The sequence below is a fragment of the Lagenorhynchus albirostris genome, chromosome 6, assembly GCF_949774975.1.
Source record: "Lagenorhynchus albirostris chromosome 6, mLagAlb1.1, whole genome shotgun sequence".
In the NCBI taxonomy this organism is placed as follows: domain Eukaryota; kingdom Metazoa; phylum Chordata; class Mammalia; order Artiodactyla; family Delphinidae; genus Lagenorhynchus; species Lagenorhynchus albirostris.
The window spans coordinates 78,847,677-78,872,891 of record NC_083100.1 but is presented as its reverse complement, the minus strand read 5'-3'; the positions used below and the strand labels follow the sequence as shown (position 1 = coordinate 78,872,891).

The 25,215-nt window shown below is 36.5% G+C and overlaps 1 protein-coding gene across 4 annotated transcripts; it reads left to right on the top strand.

Moving 5' to 3' along the window:
• Positions 1-480: 480 nt before the first annotated feature.
• TNFAIP6 (TNF alpha induced protein 6) lies at positions 481-24,056 on the top strand. 4 transcript variants are annotated; one of them, XM_060152935.1, is made up of 7 exons: positions 523-622; positions 4,233-4,426; positions 5,485-5,622; positions 7,288-7,449; positions 11,358-11,586; positions 13,676-13,716; positions 17,042-17,724. In XM_060152935.1, exons 2-7 carry the CDS (start codon positions 4,399-4,401, stop codon positions 17,209-17,211), a joined length of 768 nt encoding a protein of 255 aa, XP_060008918.1. In that variant the 5' UTR covers positions 523-622; positions 4,233-4,398; the 3' UTR covers positions 17,212-17,724. The 4 variants fall into 4 exon arrangements, with proteins under 4 accessions (XP_060008920.1, XP_060008917.1, XP_060008919.1 ...); XM_060152937.1 differs by lacking the exons at positions 4,233-4,426; positions 17,042-17,724 and adding an exon at positions 23,873-24,056 and having other exon boundaries at positions 481-622; XM_060152934.1 differs by lacking the exon at positions 4,233-4,426 and having other exon boundaries at positions 481-622.
• The last annotated feature ends 1,159 nt before the right edge of the window (positions 24,057-25,215 follow it).

Below are 25,215 nucleotides of genomic sequence, written 5' to 3'. Positions count from 1 at the left end.
TCTATACAAGCTTGGCAATGTTTAAGGAAAACTAAAGTAACATCACCAGGGTCAAGTTCAAGTGTTTAACCCCAAACCCCATACCGCATAATTGCCTTACTGCAAATAAGATATTCAAGGTTTCTCTTAAAATCCCTACTGGTGTCTTTCTTTTGTTGTTTTGAAACCACTGCTGAATCTGCACCAAGTTAAACCAACTTCCTAAAAGTGTCCATGACAGGTAGAATAAATGATCCCCTTTCAAAGTAAGTGAATTTTAAAATGTAGATGATCATTCTATATCCTTAGTTTTGGCTGCCAATGCAAATGAGTCAGACAATTTGCCTCAGACAGTGAGTTAATTGTGTAACTCTACAGAGGAAAATGCCATTGGAGAGTACTTGCTGACCTCACAGCTGAAAAAAAAAAAAAAAAAGAAAAACCATTTAAAGATGTGGAAACCAGATGTTTCAGACACATTTCAGCCTCTGCTCTGGGAATTTATCCTGAGCAGCCCCTAACAGGCTATTCCTTCTCTACAACTGAGATATGATCATCTTAATTTACTTATTTGTCTTGCTGTGGGAAGAGGCTCACGGATGGGGATTCAGAAATGGAATTTTTCATAACTCCATATGGCTTGGTAAGAAACTTCACTCATGAGCTTCTTTTTGGGACAGTCGCTTCTTTGAATTCATGGAGAAGTGAATCAAAGCTGTAAATTTTTCTCTTCTGTTCAAGGCTGATGTTTTCAAAGAAAATGCTTGGGAAAGATAGATACTGGAATGCATATATCATTTTTTAAAAAGTGTTTCTGCCTTCTAAAATTTTAAAATAGCTTTTTATAAAGTGAACTTTTCAGTAGAAAATAGAGGTTAATATTTATATTCCATATGAAAATATGCTTTAAAATTTTCAAAGAAGGTGTGGTGGTATAGTGCAGAATGTTTCCTTAACAAAATAAAACCACCAATATATTATTTTGTTTTCATTTCAATGCATTTCTAGTCAGATTTCATAACAGGTAACCATAAGAGAATTACAACAGGTAAACTGGAATATACAATAATTTTATAATCATTGCTCCATGTACTCTGACCTGTAGTGTATATCATGCTTTTTCCAAACATCTTTTGACTAGTTTGACAAAGCCAGCTTGTAATACAGAAAAAAATGAAAAGAGCTTGTATTTCTGGATGCATTCTTACCACTTGATTTCTTTTGTTTGAGCTATCCATTTAAATACCTTTCTACCTCTTTTGTTAGACAAGGAAAGTTTCTTTTGTTGTTTTGTTTTGTTAAATGTAAGGAATGACATAGACCTAACTGTGAATATAAACAACAGACCAAAAAAGGCTAAATAGAGAAAACCCAAAATACCCCATATAGTACTCTAAACAATGCTTTAATTCTCATGATACAAATTAATACTGCTTTATGTTCACTGTTGTGTTTGATAGTGAAAAAAATATGAATTGCTCAAGAAGAAAACTGACAAATCCTTGTATAAAATAAATAAAGAGAAAGCAAAATTAACCTAGATCTTGATGTTATGCTTGCTAAGCAGCACATAGTTATAGAATATTTTCCCTTTCAGCATGTTTCTCTCTGGTAATAACTGCAGCCATGCGGATTTCATTAGAAAGCTCGATTGCAATGCACAGCCTTGCAGCCTCTTTTTTCAGTGTGAGCCAGTGAACAGCTTTCATGCTGAACAGTGCAATCCATTTGGCCAAGATGGGGTCTGGAATTTACTAGAGGAATGAGCAAGTCTCTTTATTTTCATTGCACACCATCAAACTTGGGAAATATACACCTATTTGCCAGAAATGACAAAGATGATCATAAAGCTAGTAAGAGTTAAACCCACATGGATAAACTTTGAAATGCTGTCAAATTTGCTAATGATCAAGTAATTTGGAGTTGTTGTTGTTTTTTTTTAAAGTGATGTTGTATATCACCAAAATATAAACCTAGACAATAGGAGTTCTGTCCTAGAGATAGAGAGGAGCAAACCCAAATGTTTGTTAATAGTATGCTGCACATTTGAGGCCCGGAGTGATTGCACAGTGCTTCACGCTTCAATGTGAGACAAATTATTGATCAGTCAGCCTAGCATAAATTGTTTACAGTTGGTTAGGCCAATGTAGTATTAGAAAACTATTTAGGGAGGGAAGAGAGTTGAATTAGAAGGCACGAATCTGCTAGCAACTATCAAGAACAAGGCACTTTAAACTCTTGGTCTCAGTCCCATACTGGTAAAATGAGAAGTCTGAAGTCGGGGACCCCTAAGGTTTATTTTTAACTCTTATATCCTCTAATTCCTTGATAGTAATTTTTTTAAAAGACACTTAAGGACAAGAGACTTCAACTAGTTTAAATGGATTATGAAAATCAAAAAATGTACAGATAAGCAATTCTTTCTAGCCATTGTATTGAATCCAAAAAAGGAGAAGGGAAAAGTAACATTATCATGAGCTCCTACTAGGATACAGAAGCTATGCTTATGGGTTTTATGGTTTATATATTCCAAAAAATAGCTGTCATTATTCTTATTGGATAGATGAAGAAACTGAAGCTCAGGCAGTGATTTATACAAGGTCACACAACTGGTCCACTGTAGAACCAGAAATAGAAATCAGAGCCAACATAGTATTGTGTCACCACTTACTAAAAGGAAAAGGAAGTTATTGGTTAAATAGATTTTCAATTTCAGTGAATGACAGCTAGAAAAATTAATAAATTATTACTTCCTCTGAAAGGTGAAATTTTTTAGATTAGGACTCATTGTACAAAGGACCATCTTAGTAGTTTAAAATTCTGAATTGAGAAATACTTTAAAATAAATGTGTGCTTAAAACTGTCAAGTACACATGCCAAGGGTACTCAACTGTTCATAAGGCAAAATAATGGGAAGTTTGGGTCTCTTTCAGGAACAGTGTGGAATATTAATATTATTTAATAAACTAAAAATTATAGCATAGACATTTCTGCTATTTAAGTTACTATCTTATTACTAGACAAGTTTAAAAGGTACCAAAAGTTTAAGAAAAACTACCAGGAAGAAAACTTAAAATTATTTAAAAATTTTTTTCTGTTAATTTATTTTTTTCCTGCATACATCTGTTAAAAGAAAAACTGAAGCATACTTAAAATTTTGAGTTTATCTGAGCAAAAATACATTTGAATTTGGCAGCATCCAATCTAACAGACAGAAAGGAGCTCCGAGGAGTGGTACAAAATGCAAGACTTTCATAGGCAGAAGGGAGCAGGCAGAAGGAAGTTTTACTAGGTGAAAAAGCAGGTTGGTTATGGCAAGGTTACTTTCCTTCAGCAGATGGCAGGGGTCTATCAGGCAGATGACCTAACTGGTGGTGATCAGGAGATTTCTGACTGACTGGTTTAAGATTCCATTTCTGGGTGAGCCGAAACCATACTTAAGTCTTGGTTTGGTGACGTGGGGCTCAGCATAAGGGACTCCATTCGGAGCTTGCTGTCGTGTTTTTAGTACAACATATTTTTACTTCTGGAGTAAAATATCACGGAAATCTTAGTTTGAGAAACCTTGGCAGACAAAATAATTCTTACAAAATTTTTTCAAATAAAGATCTTTTAGAGAACAGATACAGGGCTCCCCTGGTGGCGCAGTGGTTGAGAGTCCGCCTGCCGATGCAGGGGACACGGGTTCTTGCTCCAGTCTGGGAAGATCCCACATGCCGCGGAGCGGCTGGGCCCGTGAGCCATGGCCGCTGAGCCTGCGCGTCCGGAGCCTGTGCTCCACAACGGGAGAGGCCACAACAGTGAGAGGCCTGCGTACCGCAAAAAAAATAAAATAAAATAAAATAGAGAACATACACAGCTTTAACATTTTTAAAAAGTAACAATAATCTCCATCACAATACATTAGTAAGCACTACATGTCTCCTTCTCTACTAAAAGCCTTAGTACCCCTGTACTTCAAAATAGATGTACTTGCATTGCCCACTAGTGCTCGAGTTGCTTGAGAATAGGGCTTGGTCCCCAGCACCCATCAAAGTACCTCATGGTATATTCTTAAAACAGCCAAATTGGAAACGAGTAAAAGTTTAGTTAATGAGGCTTTACCCTATGTGTAAAGTGTCCTATGAAGGACACTTGGGAAGTAGGTGACTCTCAAAGGGGAAAATGACTTTGATGTTCCTTGTGTTCTCTGACCTCTAAGTATCAGATGCACTAAGGTACTGTGTATTAATGACAGGCTTTTTCCATATAAGGTATAAGAGCAGTATCCCTTGGAGTCCAGAAAAATGCCAAGCAGCATCTCCTATTGAACTGTGGCATTGTCAACTTCAGCTTGGGGAAGAGAGTAAAGAACAGTATTTCTAATACTGCTGGATTCATATCTTGCTGCATGCCAAGAAACATACGTTCTCGTTGGAAATGGTCTTGATGGTGGCTGATTGCACAGGTCAGGGGACAAAGACTTAACAATAATCTGACAGTCAACATAGAACTGTTAGCGCTATGTTATGATTATTGTCTTGGGAATCTTTTCACATTGTTTCTATGACAAAATGCACTCCAAACTCAAAACAATCATTTTAAACAGTGATCTATTGGGAGACAACTCATGTATGACTTAACACTATCTGAACTACGTTGGGAACAAATGTGAACCGAAAAAGACAAACCAGATAAAGAACTTAGGAACTGGTAGTTAGGTGTGTCCCACTTTTTCTCTGCTGTAGTTAAATCTATTTTTCTTTTCTTCAATGTCATATTTGCTTGCCTTGGATTCCTTTAAACTTTTCCTCAGTTTTTGATTTGTTTACTAAATTCTCAATTATATTGCATTGGTCATTTCCCTCAAATGGATATTTTGGCTTACTTTTCTCCTTCATTGTAAGCCAATTTTCATTGGTTTCTTTTGCCTTCAACTCCTTTTCTTTTCCTATTGCTTACCTTTCCAAGTTTTTAAAATAAAGTCAAAAAAAAAAAAAAAAAGTCAGGGCTTCCCTGGTGGCGCAGTGGTTGAGAGTCCAGCTGCCGATGCAGGGGACACGGGTTCGTGCCCCGGTCCGGGAAGATCCCACATGCCGCGGAGCGGCTGGGCCCGTGAGCCATGGCCGCTGAGCCTGCGCGTCCGGATCCTGTGCTCCGCAACGGGAGAGGCCACAGCAGTGAGAGGCCCGTGTACCGCAAAAAAAAAAAAAAAAAAAAAAGTCAAAACTCTATCACCTTTGGATAATGCAGAAATACAATGTTGTGTTAAAACTTTCTTTCAGGTTATCAGTTCAAAAAATAATTTAGCCTCAAGTTTCTATCTATGTCCCCCAAAATTCCCCTCATTCATATTTTTTTCCCAAAGCTTTCTAACAATGAAAACTTAGCCACTCAAGGCAGCTGACCCAGGGAACCCTTTGGCAGGAACAATAGCTGATGTAATCATCCAGCTGAGGCCACAAAATTTCCCTTGTTCCACAAGAATGGATAATAGTGCATTGACGACATTTTGTGAATTCACAGAACAAGCAGCAGGCGTGTACCACAGAGAAGCGCGGTCTGGCAAGTACAAGCTCACCTACGCAGAAGCGAAGGCGGTGTGTGAATATGAAGGTGGCCATCTTGCCACCTACAAGCAGTTAGAGGCAGCCAGAAAAATTGGTAACAGCTTTGACAATAATCTTCTTCTTTTTCACCCTTGGAAAAAAAATTTTCCACCTTCCCTGCAACCCCTTATTAAGACTTTTCTCTCTACCCCTGCTAATAGTTCCTCTGGCTTCTCCCATCTTCTTTGCCTAGAGCTGGTAGACAATTCCTACTACCAGTAACTTAGTTGGGGTCACACCCCATTGGGAGCTAATAAATAAACATCAAAAGAAAATGAAGACATCATTATCTCGATATCATTTAAACCCCTCATTAATTTTAATGCCATTGCTATTCATTTTTAATATCATTCTATCTCTTCTTGACGTCTGTGTGTCATTTTCCTCAGCTGTTAAATGATGCTACTATGTTGTATCTTACAAGGAAATTTACTTGGTAGAAGAAATAGTGAATTTAGTGGATATTTTTTCAATTATTTTCAATTTTTTCCTTTTCTTTTTTTTACATTAAGTGGGAGAATGCATTTGTACTTCAGGATCAAAAGCCATGAGGAAAAGGAGGATAAGCAAGTTGTAAGGTGCCAGATGAAAGAAACTGGGAAGATGATGTCAGGACACCTGGTGAAAACCCAGTAATTAACAAATGCTGTTTGCTTCTTTATATTAAAAAAAACGGGTTGCTACTGTCTCTCCTGGACTTTCAGGAGAATCCAAAAGGCCACCCTAATTCAGAATTTTCTTCTCCACTGAAGATATCCCTTTGCTGATAGGAACATACCTGGCAAAGCTCATACTATTATTATACATTACCCAAAACAAAAATAAAGGTGTTCTCGAAAATGCCCCAAAGTCTCCCCAGATGACTGCTCAGTCTATACCCTTCGGGCTGTGTGTGTGACGCAGTAAATGGAATGAGGTATACAAAGGCCAGAGACATTACTAGCCATGGGGGACTTGTAGTCAAATCGTTCTTGGGTGGCATCGGCAAATATTAAAACAGCCTCCAAAGTTGAGTAAGGAAAACAAGGCTGAGGCTTTGTTTGAAATGTATGAGTACTTTTATCCCTATTCAAATTTTTAAAATATTGGTGATAACTTTTTTTTTTTTTTTTTTGCGGTACGCAGGCCTCTCACTGTTGTGGCCTCTTCCGTTGCGGAGCACAGGCTCCGGACGCACAGGCTCAGCAGCCATGGCTCACGGGCCCAGCCGCTCCGCGGTATGTGGGATCTTCCCGGACCGGGGCACAAACCTGTGTCCCCTGCATCGGCAGGCGGACTCTCAACCACTGTGCCACTTGGGAAGCCCTAGTGATATCTTAATTGATCCTGAAGGAGAAATTATCATCTGAAAAAATTTTTTTCAGTATTGATGGTAATTCCAGAAATTAACTCATGGCACTAGCTCGGTCATTTGTGAAAAGAAGCCAGCTCTGAAATTGGATTGTTTTCATATCCATGGTATTATTATTTCCTAGTCCATCTGCTTCTTTTTTTTTTTTTCCAAGTAAGATGTCATTTCCTAGTAAAAGTCAGATGTTACAAGAACTTTTATATACATTCAAACTTTATTTTTTAAGAAAACAGTTCTTCCCCTTTTATATGAAGTGGATTTGGGCAGTTAAGACACTGTCCCTGTTGCAAGGGGCCATCTTGGTTGAGATGACCTTCGCTCAGCTGAGGGAATAACCAGTTAAGCCATTACCCTTCCATTCTCTTGCAGGATTTCACATGTGTGCTGCTGGGTGGATGGCCAAGGGCAGAGTTGGATACCCCATTGTGAAGCCAGGACCCAACTGTGGATTTGGAAAAACTGGTATTATTGATTATGGAGTCCGTCTGAACAGAAGTGAAAGATGGGATGCTTATTGCTACAACCCACATGGTTTGTGAAAAACAATAATTTTATACTATATAAAAACAGGTACAGGTTACTAAGAGCTTAGTAAAAAGAAATGACTTCTTCTTCCAGAGAGAGAGCAATTTAGTAACGATAATTATTAATAACAACTACCATTCATAGAATGATTATGCTGTGCCACACACTGACTTATGTCTCTTCATCCACACTGTCACTTTATTGTTATACCCATTTTAGAATTCAGGAAACTAAAGTTCAAGAGCTTAAGTAACTTTCAGACAGCCAGTAATTAGTAGGCAGGTGAGATCACGACTTAATTCTTTTCTGTGCCAGGGAACTTCCTGATTACAGAGGACCAAAAAAAAAAAAAAAAAGATTATAAACTTGTCACAGTTAATTAGCTAAAACCAAGAAGTAGTACTACCAAATGTTAACTGTTCAAAATTATCCCTTTAATAGAATGAGAAAAAGGAGACAGAATAAACAAAGTTTTTCCCTAATTTCTTTTTGGGCATAAATTCTTAAACTTCCAAACTAAGCAACCCTCACTCTGTGGTTTGTTTTAACAAATATATACTGGATATGCTAGTTATTATTGTAAGTACCTGTTTATTAATATTCTTTTTCCATGGTTGATTGCAGCTAGGAAAACTTTAAAGAGAAAATTAACACATTATAATTACTATAAACAGTAATTCTTGGTCCATGCTGTTGGAGAAAAAAGTAGACTGTTGTTTTGGGATGTATTTCCCCCAGGATAATATTACAAAGTGTTACAACATGTTACAAAGTATTTCCCAGATATATGATCATAAACATCCTCAGGTGGTGTCCCATTTGGATCTACCTTAGAGAATGTCCATGACAAAGTAGGAGATTACAGTGAAGTTCTAGCATATTATTATAGAATTTATTATTTAATAATATTAACCATTGGAGAACAGTTTCTCACATTTGCAACTAACCTCTACCTCACAATAATGTATACTCCAAGTAGAAAAGAATTTTTCCTAGAGCTGTCACCTATTCCCACTTGAGACAAAATATGAATAAATGGGGGTGGGGTGGGATGAACTGGGAGATTGGGATTGACATATATACACTAATATGCCTAAAATAAATAACTAATAAGAACCTGCTGTATAAAAAATAAATAAAATTCAAAAAATATGAATAACGTGCATTCATATAGACTATAACTTTCAAATCACTTTGACATACTTTAAGCCTATAGTATACTACATTTAGTCCTATATTTAGTCATTGTTAATAATTCATATATCTTCTTTTCCTCTCTTTCTCTCTTCCTTTTTCTTAAATATATTTATACAGGCAATTCTCTTTTTACTCTTAAGAGTAACTTCTATTTCCAAATATATTATCTGATTCTTCTGCTTGATAAACTCCAGGATCTCTGAGCATCTACTCAATCATTTCCAAAGGTCAAAGTCTAAGGAAGATGTAGAAGTATAAATGGAAAGATTCTTACAGTATTTCATTGCCCTTTTATAAGAATGCCACCTTAACTTACAAATTTTTATAAGCTGCTTTTGTTTCTCATAGAGGCTGAATGCTTTTTACTCTGGGAATGTGGGTACAGAATCCTGGGAGACTTGTGCTTACTCAAGTCTCAGCTTACTTTTGGATTCAGTGATATACTGATTATTTAGGATGTGGTCAACCTGAAGGGGACTGGGGGCCACCTGAACTAGCAATGGGAGAACAGTTCATTGAAAAATAATTGGAATGAAAAAAATCATTATGGTATCAGAAAAATAAAGCAATGATTATTAATTAATCAATACCACCAAGTTAGAGTTGATTGAAGCAAGGAAGAATAGGGTCATTCAGAACTATTCAGAAGTCAGCTTGCTCATTTGAGTTCTGAATGTGTGGCATGATGCCGACTGCCTCCTGTATGAATACTTCTTAACCAATTAGTTGTCAGTCCTCAGGGACCCAGGCTGCTTTATAAATCTGTCATTTTCTAAATAAGCAAGAGATGAGGCAATAATTATATGTAACATGAAGTACAGAGCTGAATAGATATAGCTAAATATAAAAACAAGTTAGTTCAATATTTGAATATTTTTCCTAATCTAATGATATATACATCAAAGATAGGATGCTATGGGACAGAGAAAATCACTCCCAAAGCGGGCACTGTATATGCTTATGTGCACATATAAACTATGTATTATATAATATTTAATAATACAATAAGAATAGCTTATACTTTGCATAATACCCTTAAGCTATCCTTTATATTTTATCCTCAGAATAGTCCTGTGAGGGAGGTAACAGGAGAGACATGACTATATTTATTTTACCAATGAAGAAACTGAGGTATAGACTGGACGCAGAGCTCAGACTAGATCCCTGACCCTCTTTTGTCACTTCCTTGCCTTTCTAAGAGCCTATTCTGCCCTGGGGTGATAAGCTTCCTTTACTTCTAAGGTGTGAAGGATTCTAACACAATTTTTTATTGTAATAGTTATTTTCAAGGAGAATATTCTTGTAAAAAACTTCTAATTGGGGAATTCTCTGGCGGTTCAGTGGTTAGGACTCGGCACTTTCACTGCCGAGGGCACAGGTTGGATCCCTGGTCGGGGAACTAAGATCCTGCGGGCTGCGTGGCACAGCCAAAAAAAAAAAACAAAAAACAAAAACCCTCTAATTGATATAATAAAAAATACCTTTGAATGCTATCCAGAGTCACCACTACCATCACCACCACTCAGATTATTTTTGAGTTTCCAGTTTGTATCTTTTTTTCAAGACACTAGACATTTAGGTGATATGGAATTAAAATTAACTGGGGCCCTTCCACAGCTTTCTCTCTAGGCATACTGTAAAATCACTGTTCTGGCAGAGATTGTTTGTTCTTATAACAGGTTATGGGACAGGACAGAAATCTATGAAATGGTAAATGACTTGAAAAAACCAACATGGATATGTCCACCAAATCCTCAAATAGTATTAGGATTAAGGTGCTAATGTAAACCAGTAAAAGGAGTATAGAATGATTATAAATTATTCCTTTTAACTGGATTAGAGTGACCTTCAAATTCCCTAAGTGATCTTCATATTCTATAATGATTTTACAAACAGAATTTATTGGACTCATTATTCTAAGGGTCTGAGTCCCTGAAGACACAGCAGTGACACCACAGAACAAAATCCGTGTCATCTTGATTGGGCTGTTGGTAATATGGGCATATGTATTTGTCAAAACACATTTAAGTGTACATATAAGACATGCATCCCATGCTTAAAACGTAAACAGAGCAAAAATGTCAACAGGAGCACAATTATTATTCCTTCTTGCTGTTTTACTTTTTAAAAAACTCACAAGTGGGGACTTCCCTGGTGGCGCAGTGGTTAAGAATCTCCCTGCCAATGCAGGGGACACAGGTTCGAGCCCTGGTCCTCAAAGATCCCACATGCCACGAAGCAATTAAGCCCATGTGCCACAACTACTGAGCCTGTGCTCTAGAGCCCGCCTGCCACAACTACTGAAGCCCGCGCGCCTAGAGACCGTGCTCCTCAACAAGAGAAGCCACCCCAAGGAGAAGCCCACGCACCGCAGCAAACAGTAGCCCCGGCTCGCTGCAAGTAGAGAAAGTCTGCGCGCAGCAACGAAGACCCAATGCAGCCAAAAATAAATTAATTAATTTTTAAAAAGTTAGAACAAAAAAAAATTCACAAGTGGTCTATGTTCATTTTAGAGAATTTAGCAACTATTAATGAAAAAACATCTATTCTTCAGCTACAGTTACACACAATATACTATGGATGCTATATATTAAATCATTTTATTTTTATTTCATAAAAAGTACTAAATAGATGGACACTAAGAAATGAATATCTTTTTTAAAGTAGGAATCATTTTTTAAAAATGCTTTCTTATCATTTTTTTTTTCCCTTTTCAGCAAAGGAGTGTGGTGGTGTCTTCACAGATCCAAAGCAAATTTTTAAAACTCCAGGCTTCCCAAATGAGTATGATGATAACCAAATCTGCTACTGGCACATTAGACTCAAGTATGGTCAGCGTATTCACCTGAGTTTTTTGGACTTTGACCTTGAAGATGACCCAGCTTGCTTGGCTGACTATGTTGAAATATATGACAGTTATGATGATGTCCATGGCTTTGTGGGAAGGTATGTATTGTTTCTCCATACAGGAAGCTAATGAACATCCGATATTTTGCATGATGTTTCTTTTATTTCTCTCCAACTGTCCCTACAACATTGATTTTCCAGTTTATCTATTCTCCTGCAACAGAGTATCCTTTTTTAAAAAATTAATTTATTCATTTATTTCTTTTTGGCTGAGTTGGGTCTTCGTTGCTGCACGTGGGCTTTCTCTAGTTGTGGCAAGCTGGGCCACTCTTTGTTGTGGTGTGCGGGCTTCTTATTGGGGGGGTTTCTCTTTGTTGCGGACCACAGGCTCTAGGCGTGTGGGCTTCAGTAGTTGTGGCTCACGGGCTCTACAGCGCAGGATCAGTAGTTGTGGCGCACAGGCTTAGCTGCTCCACAGCATGTGGGATCTTCCCGGACTAGGGCTCGAACCCGTGTCCCCTGCATTGGCAGGTGGATTCTTAATCACTGCGCTACCAGGGAAGCCCCAGAGTATCCTTTTTTAACCATGACTTTTTTTTTTTGCTCTGTTACTCATAATAAGCCATAGTCAGCTGCTATGTCTACTTATTAAAATAGTTATAGCTGCTTTTTGATTTGTTAAGTTGTAACAATTAGTTACATATTCTATTTATAAAGACCTCAAGATTTGACTAACAGGAGAAAGAAGATGTATGAGTTGGGAAATTTTGGGGGGTTTTTAAATGTCCTGATTTCTGTCAACCTCCTAAAAATAATTATAAATTCAATAATTGTTGCCTTTCTTCTGTGTACAAAACATTGTACTAAGCATTATGGATATAAGGCAAATAAGTAAACTATAGCCCCTTCTCTCATTTAGTTTAGTTAAATATACAACGGATATCTTTTTAAAAATAACTTTCTTTGCTATAAAAAACAAGTATTGCTTTCCTCAGTATTTTTCCCTGGGTTTTTTAACATGCTGGGACACATTTTTTTTGTGTTCCCATCCATATCTTTAACATAGTTCAAATTTTACAGTACAAAATTTGCAACATTTTACAAAATATTGTAAATTAAAGAGTGTACAGTTAAGGTGTTTTATGTATTCAGGTCCCCACTTAATAATGTGTATTTTAGACTATCCATTATCAATAGATTATCAGTTATCAATTCTCTATTATCCATAATAGTAATTTAATGAAAGAAAATAGTAGTGGGGATAATTAAAAATGACAGACAATATCTTTTTATTGACTTTGAAATCTGTAACTTAAATACAAAGAAAAACAAAGGCATTTGTTGCATAAATGAACAGCAATTTTTGGATGGAAAGTGGTTTTTGTTTTGTTTTGTTCTTTAGCTGAGACTACTACTATAGAAAAAATATATAGTTTTTTGAAATAGTTTGAAGAAGACTAGAAGTAGGGTTGGAGGAATTAAGAACAAAGTCTTTTTTGAAAGAATGGACCTCCTACCTTGGAAATTAAGGTAACATTTTTATTCTAAACCTAGTTTCAGAAGTCAATTACAGCTCTAGATAAAATCATAAATGATTTTTTAATCTACAGGCTAATTTGTTATTTATTGGATTATATTGTGTGATTTACCTTTATAATAGACTTTTTCCCCCTCAGGAATAAATTACATTGTTTTAGAAACTGATAAAAACCCTTACTTTTTATATTATCATGTGCAAGGGAATTCCCTTCAAGCCATGATAAAAATCACACCCTCTTATGTCTATAAGGTCCAACGTAATTCTTTCCCTTTTAAATCAGCCATACACCCATTCTTCTCTAACTGTGAAGAAAACTTCATGAGATTAATCAGAAACAAATTTAAAAAATTTCCAAGTAGATTCAAATTGTCTACCACACAAAAAGCTTTGTAGACACACAGTTATGCCACAAATTCTTAAGAATCTCATTAATGCTGTGAGAAGGATATTTCAAACAATGTTTTAACCCCTCTTCTCTCTTACAAATTCAAGTAAAAATAAATAAATATAACAATAAAATGTAAAATAATAGAAAAATGAGCCATTACTTAGGGGAAATAAAGTACGTCAATTATCAGTAAGAGCCACTTGCAATAGCTATATAATAATCATTCATGTGACCTCTCTGTTTAAAAAATTCTCTTTCAGATACTGTGGAGATGAGCTTCCAGAAGACATCATTAGTACAGGTAATGGCTCTAAATTGAAGAACAAAACTTTGATTTGCTTTCTCAGTATCAGTGAAAATGAAGGACCCAGTAGTTATTACTATATACTTTTTAAAGTCGAGAGAGCTGAAGACAGATATAGCTTGCTAGCTTGTGAAAGGCAAAGAAGTGCTTATTTATACTTAATGACTTTTATCAACTCCTTGCACTAAAAATGTATACTCTGGTTATTAGCAGGAAATGCAGTCTGAGATGGTCTTGAATCTGCAAATCCATAAATACTGCTGTAGCTTATAATTCCCATAAAATGTGGTAATAAAATGTCCAAACTTTTCATTGATAAAGGATTAAAGTAATTTGTAAAGTTGTTAAAAATACCTTCTATCACTGAAAAAAATTTTACATCATATTTATTGCATTTTCGTATTAGTACAGCAATCCCCAGAGAGTCATGTGAAGAACACAGTTCTGTTAGATGTTTTTAATAGATATTACATGAGAAAAGGGCTCTAAGGTCAAGTAAATTTGGGAAATATTGGATTAAACAATGTGAAACAGGTTTCTTTATTAGAAGATGTCAGAGAACTTTTACTATGCTAATTATGCATAGTAAATCTAAAAAGGCTAGCTATAATAGGCAAAGTTTTCCAAATCTTTTTCCTCTTGCTAATTATTTTGTGTGACTTTGTTCCTTGAAATGTACCCCAAGAAATGTCCCTGTAGCAGCATACATTTATCTCAATAAGCAATACCATTGCTATTGCCTCAAACTGCTACTTTCTGACTAAGAACTTTTACTTTCTTAGATGTCTTCATTTTCCTTTTTATTTTCATCACCAGCACCAGTAATTGGCATTCTTTTTTTGTTTTTAATCTTTTTAATTAATTAATTTATTTATTTATTTTTGCCTCTGTTGGGTCTTCGTTGCTGCACGTGGGCTATCTCTAGTTGCCGCGAGCTGGGCTACTCTTTGTTGTGGTGCGCGGGCTTCTCATTGCGGTGGCTTCTCTTGTTGCAGAGCACGGGCTCTAGGCACACTGGCTTCAGTAGTTGTGGCACATGGGCTCAGTAGTTGTGCTCGCGGGCTCTAGAGCACAAGCTCAGTAGTTGTGGCGCATGGGCTTAGCTGCTCCGCGACATGTGGGATCTTTCTGGACCAAGGCCTGAACCTGTGTCCGCTGCATTGGCAGGCAGATTCTTAACCACTGCGCCACCAGGGAAGTCCTGGCATTCTGACTTGCTCTATTTTTCCTCCACATCATAAAAAAATTATCACAATACTTCTCCAACTAAAAACAACAAACCTACATTGAGTTGCAATTTCTAAGCAGTCCTTAAGCTGAGAGATAATACTAGCTAAAATTAGTCCCACACCCTAGCTTTGCAGTGCATGCAATTCTCATTTCTGAATCATTACAAGAGATGGAAATTCTTGTTCAGTCTTAGAATGATTAATGCTTAAAATTTATTAATTCATTACTCTGTTACAGTCTCCCTAGGAAGAGTAATCTGTTAAACTTTTTATTTATCTTTTATTCTTTACTTGAGAACATATTTTATGTTAACAGAAAACTAAAAGAAGACATTTTATGAGATGTAGGAGGTATTTGTGGGGTGAGAATCCTATTTTAAAAATAAAAACAAAATGAACAGAGGGAGAGTCAAAAAGAAGCCTGAAACTTAGTATTTTTCCTGTTTTGTTTAAAACAGACAAAACTTACTCCAAATGTAATACCAAATCAGTGTTTTTCTTGCACAACTGCAAGGAACTAAAAAAAGAAAAACCCACACAATTTATTATGCAAAGAGAAACAAATCAACAGAAAAGAGCACAGCTAAATAAAAAGCCAAAGATTTAGCAAAATAGCAGGAAGAATACATTGATACAAAGTAATAGAAAAAGAAGATATAAAATATGTTTAAAGTATTATCCTATCAGTCAAGCATAATGCTGTTAACATTTTGATTTAGTTTTCTTCTTAAATATATACTTACTCACCCCTGGATATTTATATTAAAAAACAAAAACAGAAAATAAACTAAAAATTACCCATTACTGTACCACTTTAAAAAAAGGTATGTAAAGAAAGAATGTGCCCACCCTTCTCATCTCTCCCCACCCAAGAAAGGCATTGGATAACTATGTGGTGACCGTCCTTCCAGATGTCTTCCTGTATTATACAAACATTATATATCAATACATGGAGACCATGGAGCTCTTTTCAAGTCAGAGTATAATATTTAGATCATTCTAATTCTTTTTAATGACTACCCAATAGATACCATAATTTGTCATATACCAATATTTAACATCCTGAAGGTGGTTGTTTTTTATTTTTCTTTCTTTTGCTATTGAACATTTCACCAGTTTTAAACCTCTATTTTGTAGTGCTATTTTATTTTTAAAAAGTAAATTTCTAGAAGTGAAATTTTGGGATCATAGGTGATGTGCACTTAGATGTGGATAGATGTCACCAAATTAGCACTAGCCCTACAGTGCCAATTTGTATTTTAACCAGTTGAGTAATCTGAAAAAAAAATTTTTTTTTAAATTTAAACAACTCTTTCAAGTTTGAGAAAAGTACAGTGGAGCACAGCGTGAACTCTGAACTCAAACCTGGTTCTGCCACTTATAACCCTGTGGCCTTGGGCAAGCTACTCAGGTTTTCTGTGCCTCAATTTCATCTATAAAAATGACTATTTTAATAGTATCCAACTCATAGTGTTGCTTTGGAAAATAAGATGAAAGGCACTTCAAGCTGTGTCTTTCATCTTATATATATGGGGGTTTTGTAATGAATTCTGGATTTGTGATCTGTATTAAGAAGGTCTTTCCTTCCTGAAAAAGAAAAATATTCCTATATTTATTTTACACAATAACATTTTTTGTTTTGGTACATTTTGGTCTTTAATGCAGGTAAAATGTAGTTAGGTGCTTTGTGTAAAGGGATCTAGCTTTGTGGGCTTTTTTTTTTTTTTTTTTTTTTTAACAAATGCAAGGCTTGTTGCCCTCATTTAGTAAATAATCCATCCATATCTTAATGGTTTGAACTGCCTGCCATTCTCCTGTAATTCTATGGATGTACCTTCTACAAAGAATACCTCTGAAAACAAAATAGACAAAATTTCCTCTAGGACAGATTGGAGAGCCACAGGAAAAAATATGACAGTCCTGGTCCCAGTTGGCAGTGAAACTACAGACTCTACAGCTTGAGAATCTAATTCTGACTTCTGGGAGTCCTGTTCATGAATTTTTATATTCTCCTATGAGAATGAGTCTTTGAATTGTCAGCCAAATTGAAGGAGAGTAACATCATGGTTCTTTTGCACCTTCCTCCTCCCCAGGAAATGTCATGACTCTAAAGTTTCTAAGTGATGCTTCAGTGACAGCAGGAGGTTTCCAAATCAAATATGTTGCAGTGGATCCTCTATCCAAATCCAGTCAAGGAAAGAATACAAGTGCTACTTCTCCTGGAAATAAAAACTATTTAGCTGGAAGATTTAGCCATTTATAAAGCAAAGAAAGACATTCCGCATTTATGTTTCTATCTTTTGGAGCCCCTTTGATCTCACTTTTATATTATTATTATTATTAACATTTATTTATTATTTTTCTAAATGTGAAAGCAATACCTGATAATTTGGGGAAAATTGGAAAATACAGAAAACTTTAAATGAGAGAATAAAATCTCCCATAATCCCATTGCATAAAAATAACAAGCATTAACATTCATATATTTTTCTTTTAGTCATTTTTTGATTTGTGGTATATGTATACATGTATCTATATGTATTTGTATTTCAAATTTTGGAATGCTGCTCTATGTACAATTTGATATCTTGGATTTTTTACCACTGAACTTTACGGTGTACACGTTTTCCCCTATCGTTGAGTATTCTGCAAAAACATGATTTCATTTACAGTATTCTGTAAACTGTCCATGCTATGATTGTTCCATACTTTATGTAAGCCTGTCTATTGTGGGAATTATAGGTAGTTTTCATAAATATTGTTTCAATAAACATCCTTGGACATATATGTATTTGTACAGCTCTCTAATTATTTGGGATAGGGTCCTAGAGGTAGAATTACTGAGTCAGAGATTAATTAAAAAAAATGTTTTTGAGGGAGATAAGCTGGACTTTATGACACTAATGGGGAGTCGTGGGCTGGTAGGCTGCACTACTCACTCAGCCTACAAAGACATCCTCTAGGGAAGCGAGAAAGTGAATGGACTAGGAAAATAGCAGGTCATTAACCAGCAGCATTAAGGGTCCATTTGACCTTTGTGGTATGGACTAACAGGAGATTGGTCAGCGAGTCTCTTTTCCTCTGGCCATGTTCAGCTACACAGGACAAAGACAGATTAGTGAGAGAGCAGGAGTCAGCAGGGTCAGTTTTGCCAAGTGAGTATAAGACAGGGGCAAGGGAGTAGAGGATATGGGTAAGAAGGGATTGCAATGATAACCCAAGGAATTTAGTTTGATAAGGGGTGAAGAGAGGACAGTAAGGAAATGAGGGACAGTAAAAAAGTGGTGGGCTCAAAAAAAAAAAAAAAGTGGTGGGCTCAAAGAATTGTCAAATCAGAGTATGAAAGGGGACGCACTGGAGAGATAGTAGGTAGTGGTCAGAGAATGAGGTATTAAATATAACCTTCTGTGGCAGGCAGAACAGTGTTCCCTCCCAGGATGTCTGCATCCTAATCCCCAAAACCTGTGAATATGTTACCTTAGGCGACAAAAGGGACTTTGCACAAGTGATTAAGTTAAGGACCTTAAAATGGGATATTATCCTGGATTGTCCAGGTGGGCCCAATGTGATCACAGGGGTCCTTAAAAGTGGATGAGGGAGGCTTAAGAAAAAGAGTCAGAAAAAGGACGTGACAAGAGAAGCAAAGTCAGAAAGATGCAACATTGATGACTTTGAAGATGGAGGAAAGGTGCCATGAGCCAAGGATTGTGGGTGGCTTTTGGAAGCTGGAAAAGGCAAAGGGATTCTCCCCTAGAACTTCCAGACGGAATGCATCCCTGCTGACTCATTGATTTTAGCTCAAAGAGTCCCATTGGACTTCTGAACTACAGAACTGTAAGATAATAAATTCATGTTGTTCTAAGCTACTATGTATGTTACAATTTGGGTGGAGCAGTGATATAAAGGTAATACACCTTTTAATCAGTTTCATGCAGGGTTAGACTTAGGAATAAAAGTCTAATTCTAGATGACAAAGCATAAACAAGAAGAAGCTGTAAACAGAAGATAGCTATTTTCTAAACTCAGAGAAATTAATTTAGGTGAATATTATTTAAGGCTAGTATAACATTTCTCTGTTCATGTTTTCCTGCCTACATGTAAACTGTTTTTACTTCCTTGATCACGATTTTTTTTTTCCACTATTGTTTTTACTCTTTTCCTCCCACCCATAGTCTTTTTGGTCTTTTTTCCCCCCAGTTTTTAAAAATTGAAGTGTAATTGACTTACAATATTATATTAGTTTCAGGTGTACAATATTGTGATTTGATATTTTTATACATTACAAAATGATCACCATTTTAAGTCTAGTTACCACCTGTCACCATACAAAGTTATTACAATATTATTGACTATATTCCCTCCACAGGCGTTTTGGTCTTTATCAGAATTAACTTTTTTTTTCCTTTGGAAATTTTGATAATGGAATTTAAATAGTAAATTGAAGAATGTGTGTTAACTTGAAAATTACAATGCACTCTAGGATATAAGGTATTATTATTGATGATAATGAATATAAATCCTCTAAGACTTTCCTGAAAATAATATTTAGATGTATGAAATATTTAGAATGATGTTAAATGTTATCTATTACCACTGACCCAGATTCCCCTATATCTCAATGGTGTAGTGAGAGTATTATATGAGAATATTATACACAGGATCAGAGATGGGTTATAATGACTTCTAGCGATTTGACTGAATTAGTTACAAGCCTTCCTACTGAGATTTAGGATACATTATGATCATATTCTAAGATCTATAGAAATTCTTGAAAAGGAAGAATTATATATAGAGATAATTTTTAATAATAATTTTAGTAAAAAAAGTGACCTTGTAGAACATTTTTAAAAACTTGATTTTATTTATTCAATTTAGCATCTTTTGCATGTCTACTCTAGTCTTCTTTATGTTCTAGCAATTCCACTTCATTTGAATGTTTTCAGTTTAATACCTGCTTAAATGTATCTGTAGGTTTTTTTCTCTATTTTTTTTTCTTTGTCATGTTTATGTGTGGGTTTGGGAGGTTCCTTTCTTTTAAGTTTTACTTACTTTCAATTGAATGTGATCTTGATATCAATATCATTCTCTGAAAATAAAACAAACTGACTAATGTTTAAACATGTACATACGTACGTATTCAATATTTTATTTAATATAACATTTGAGTTCAGATTTTTTTGAAGAAAATTTTTTGGAAAGGAAGTTTTTTCAGAATATGTTTTACAACTCATTCCCCTCAAAAAAAATTTATTTTGAAGGCAAGTTGTTTTCATGTCTTGTGCTGTTTTTAAATGTCTAAAATATATATCCACAGCTATTTAATTTCCTTCTGAACAAATGCCCAGCAAAGAAAACCACAAGAAGAAATCACATCCCACAAAACCTCAATATATAAAAGTAAACTCCCTAAAAACACAGGCTCTTGGGCCTCCACTGGGAAAGCCACATCCTTAGCAGTATTCATAAAATATAAAACAGTTTTTGAGCACTTATTTGACTGTCAAACAATTATAAATAGGACTATTACTTGCCTAAGTGTTAGTAACCTCACAGTAGTTCTCATGATGTCAAAAGAAAAGTTACATGGTATTAGATTTAACTGAGTCAAGATGTTCATTTAAAATAAAATTACATGTACAATACAGTACAAAAACTAATTTTCATATTGCTTTTTGAAGTTCTATCCCTGCTACAGTAAATCACTTGCAGGTATGTTTATATACCTGATAAGTATGCCTCATCAACAGTTTATTCACATATTGTAGGCAGAAGTAGGAAAAATTGCTCCAGTATATGAGCTGTTTCTTGCAAAACCAGAAAGAGCAAGGTTAGAAGGTAAAAATGATTAGAATTGTAACGAGTTGGTTTTTTTTTTTTTTTCAATTTAAAAGTTACAGGTAATCAAGTTTAAAAGTGCTATAGGGCTTCCCTGGTGGCACAGTGGTTGAGAGTCCGCCTGCCGATGCAGGGGACATGGGTTCGTGCCCCGGTCCGGGAAGATCCCACATGCCGCGGAGCGGCTGGGCCCGTGAGCCATGGCTGCTGAGCCTGCGCATCCGGAGCCTGTGCTCCGCAACAGGAGAGGCCACAACAGTGAGAGGCCTGCATACCGCAAAAAAAAAAAAAAAAAAAAAAAGTGCTATAGAGGACAATACAGTGCTAGATAAACATCAGTGTTCCAGCTAAAGTGTTACTGCTATGGGGAGAAGCAACATGTATGCTCTGCCTAAACAGCAGTATCTTCAGCACAGTTGATCATCTACTTAATACAGCTCTTCATCTAGTCAACTATGATTTGTCTTTTTCTCTTTCTGCTTTCAATTTAATTTAATTTTGGGCTAGTTTATCTGCTCATATTAACAAAACTTAAGAATTTACAGCTGATGTATTATGAATATTCTTCCTCCTATCCTGTTTCTCCATCTACCCATTTCTGGTCCTCAAGAGCTATTTCCAGTGTCTTCAATATCCTTCAAAAGACAGTGTATGTAAATGCATATTTTTTCCCTTCCTCACTCCACTTTTTTTTTTTTTTTTTCCTGGCTTTTCAGAGGCCTGCCCAAGGGACTGGTTTCTGCCTTGCCTGACTCAGTGTGCTGATGGGAAAAGAATGGATGTGTACTTTGAATACCAGGTTGGCCAGCACAATAGCTTGTTACACTAGAGAGACTGCAGTACTGCAGACACTAGGGAGAGGAGATTATGGGCTTCTGAGAAGCAGCAGAGGTAAACCTCTTTAACTGGGAAATCCCTTGTACAAGTCCAGAGAAGATGCATACCCAGAAAAGGTTTGAGAGGTTCCCAAATCTCTAGCTAAGCTGATTCGTTTTTTCAGATGCCCAGATCTCAACAGATGAGCACAAGGCATACAAAGCAACAGGGAAACACGGCCAAATCAAAGGAAAAACGAGAATAGCCACAACAATTTTGAAAAATAAGCAGAAATTTGTAAAACTTTCTGATTTCAAAACTTATTATAAAGCTTCACGGGACTTCCCTGGTGGTCCAGGGGCTAAGACTCCGCACTCCCAATGCAGGGGGCCCAGGTTCAATCCCTGGTCAGGGAACTAGATCCCACATGACACAACTGAGAGTTCGCACGCTGCAACTAAAGATCACCCATGCCGCAACGAAGAGCCTGCATGCCACAACTAAGACCCAGTACAGCCAAATAAATAAATAAATATTAAAAAAAAATAAAGCTTCAGTAACCAAGTGAATGTGGTATTGGTATAAAGATAGACCTATAGATCAATGGAACAGAGTCCAAAAATAGACCTACCCATGTACAGTCAATTGAATTTCCACAAAGATGCCTATGCAATTCAGTGGGAGAAAGGATACTCTTTTAAAGAGTGATGCTAGAACAATTGGATATCCATATGCAAAAGAAAGAAAGAAAAAAGGAAGGAAGAAAGACCATTGCCTTATACCATTTAGAAAATTAGCTCATATTAACTGACCTAAAGGTCAAAATAAAACCTATGAAATTTCTGGAAGAAAATATAGGAGAAAATCTTAGTAACTATGGAGTAAGCAAATATTTCCTAAATAGGACTTAAAAAACATAAACTATAAAGGGAAAATGATACATTAGACTTCATTAAAATATAAAACTTTGCTCTTCCAAAAATACTGTTAAGAGAATGAAAGAACAGACTGATAGAAATATTTGCAAAACATACACCAAAGGACTTATATCCAGAACAAAGAACTCTTAAAACTCAATAATAAAAAAGACAAACAAATAAAATTTTTAAATGGGCAAAAGAATTGGGCACTTCACTAAAAAAAGGTATATGGATGGCAAATAAACACATGAAAAGGTGCTCAACATTGTTAGCCATTAGGGAAATGCAAATTAATACCACTCGATATTTGCTAGAATAGCTAAAATTTTAAAAAAAGAAAGAAAAACCCCCCACCACACCAAGTTTGTTTGTTTGTTTTAATATTTATTTATTTGGCTGCATCAGGTCTTAGTTGCGGCATGTGGGATCTTTAGTTGCGGCATGTGGGATCTAGTTCCCTGACCAGGGATCAAACCCAGGCCCCCTGCATTGGGAGTGTGGAGTCTTAGCCACTGGACCAACAGGGAAGTCCCACCACACCAAGTTTTGATGATGATATGACCAGCTAGAATTTTATTCATTGCTGGTGGGAATGCAAAATGGTAGACATTTTAGAAAACAGTAGGTAGATTCTTAAGAAGTTAAATGTAAATGTACTCAGTGTCTGTCTGCAGTACTGCAGTCTCTCCCTAGTGTCTGTCTGCAGTACTGCAGTCTCTCTAGTGCAACAAGCTATTGTGCTGGCCAACCTGGTATTCAAAGTACACATCCATTCTTTTCCCATCAGCACACTGAGTCAGGCAAGGCAGAAACCAGTCCCTTGGGCAGCCCTCTGAAAAGCCAGAACGTTGGATGCACATTCCACTTTTCTGTTTCCCTCCCAAGGGAGAAACTGAGAGTTGGGAGTGCCAGGTACTTCACTGGGGGTGGGAGGATGGGGGATGGGGAGGAACTAGGACAGGCAAATAAGAACTTTCCTACCTGCTTCCTTATGTCTCTTCTTGGCTTTGCATTCACCTGGCATGTTGCAACCTCTTACCTGGTTTCTGGAATTCTCATAAAGGCAATTTGGCACCTATATTGTTGTTAAGTCAGTGTCTCCATGGGGAACAAAGGCCTGGAATTTCCTATTCCACCGTTTTGCTGATGTCGCTACTCTTGTTTACATTTTTTAATTTTGAAAAATTAAACTTATAGAACAGGGAAGAGCTAAATTGGACTCCATGTTTGGTCTGTTTCTTCTACTTTAACCTTTGCTTTTCATTGCTTTTGTTATTATAATAATACATAATGGCCTGCCTCAGGGAACCCTGCCCCTCTGCCTCAATGTTAAACTAAAGTGCCTCTGTTCAGCCCCCAGGGAGAAAATCTGACCCTGCCCACCTGTGAATGGCTGCTAGAAAGAAGAAATTAACACATCCCCTTACCTAGGCTGGTCATTCCAGGAGATGTTTTGTAAGAATGATGACCCTTTTTACTTTACTTTCCCACCACCTCTCCCTCTCTATTCTGCCTTTTTACTTTACTTCCTCACCACCTCTCCCTCTCTGATTCTATAAAAGAAACTGGCATCCAGACCCCGATAGGATGGTTTATAGGAGACACTAGTCTGCCATCTTGTCAGTCTGCCGGCTTTCCGAATTAAGTCGTCTTCCTTGCCTCAACACCTCGTCTCCGACTCATTGGCCTGTTGGGTGGCGAGCAGGGCGAGGTTGGACTCGGTAACACTTACAGAAGAGTTACAGGCTACTATAATGAATGCTCACCTAGATGTACTCACAAAATATTGTTAATATTTTCACCACATTTGCTTTACCTCTCTGTCTCTGATATAAACAAATATACTGAACCATCTGAAGTTAAATTGCAGACATCACATGTTTTGGTTTTTTTTTTTTTTTGACATCATATGTTTTACTCTAAAATCAATCCTTTAAAACAGCGTGATATTTGTCCAATGATGATACGACCAACACTCGATATAACAGTGTTGAATTTCTTGCTTACTATAGAAAGATTTATTTATAGGATGTTTGGGATTGGCAGGCTTTCAGAAGCGTACGTGGATAAACGTCAGCAATTGAAGTGTGGTGACTTAGTGAGGCTGTTGTTGACTGGCACTCTAAGTCATGTTTACTGGACTGAGCTCATACCTGGCTGGCTGACTGTCAGAAGTGAGGACCTGACATTGATTAGTTTGGTGTTCACTGAGGTAAGTAGCTGATCAACCGAACAGGTTTAAGACCAGTTCTGATGGTTACTTAGTATCATGGCTTCTGAGTAAGCAGTGTTTTCCTGCATTTGTGGGGACTCCTTTATTCTCAGTCTTCTCTTTTCGTCCTCATTCAGCCAAAGCTGAAAGAAGGACCAAAAGTCCAGATTTTCACCATTGTTGTTCATGGTTCTTGAATATCGAGGTTCCCTTTATGGAGATATGATTTTCAATTTGCACATTTATCATTGTGATTTTATCTTGTTTTTGTCTTTGAATCATTTGTTGAATCACTGTTAGCCCAGTGGCTGTGTGGAATCATTTTAAAGTTTGGACAACAGACACTGAACAACAGTGAGACAAACAAGTAAAACTATAAGTACCTGTAATATTGGTAATAAAAGGGAAAGGAAGATACTCCATAACCGTGAACCAAGACTCTACAAGCCTGAGGAATAAAACAAGGCCTAACAACTCCCTGAGT

Excerpts from the sequence above, each read along its gene's own strand:
- TNFAIP6 (XM_060152934.1), top strand. The coding sequence starts at position 529 with ATGATCATCTTAATTTACTTATTTGTCTTGCTGTGGGAAGAGGCTCAC. Across the intron at positions 5,623-7,287 it reads AGAGGCAGCCAGAAAAATTG|GATTTCACATGTGTGCTGCT; the intron begins GTAACAGCTTTG and ends ATTCTCTTGCAG. Across the intron at positions 11,587-13,675 it reads GTCCATGGCTTTGTGGGAAG|ATACTGTGGAGATGAGCTTC; the intron begins GTATGTATTGTT and ends ATTCTCTTTCAG.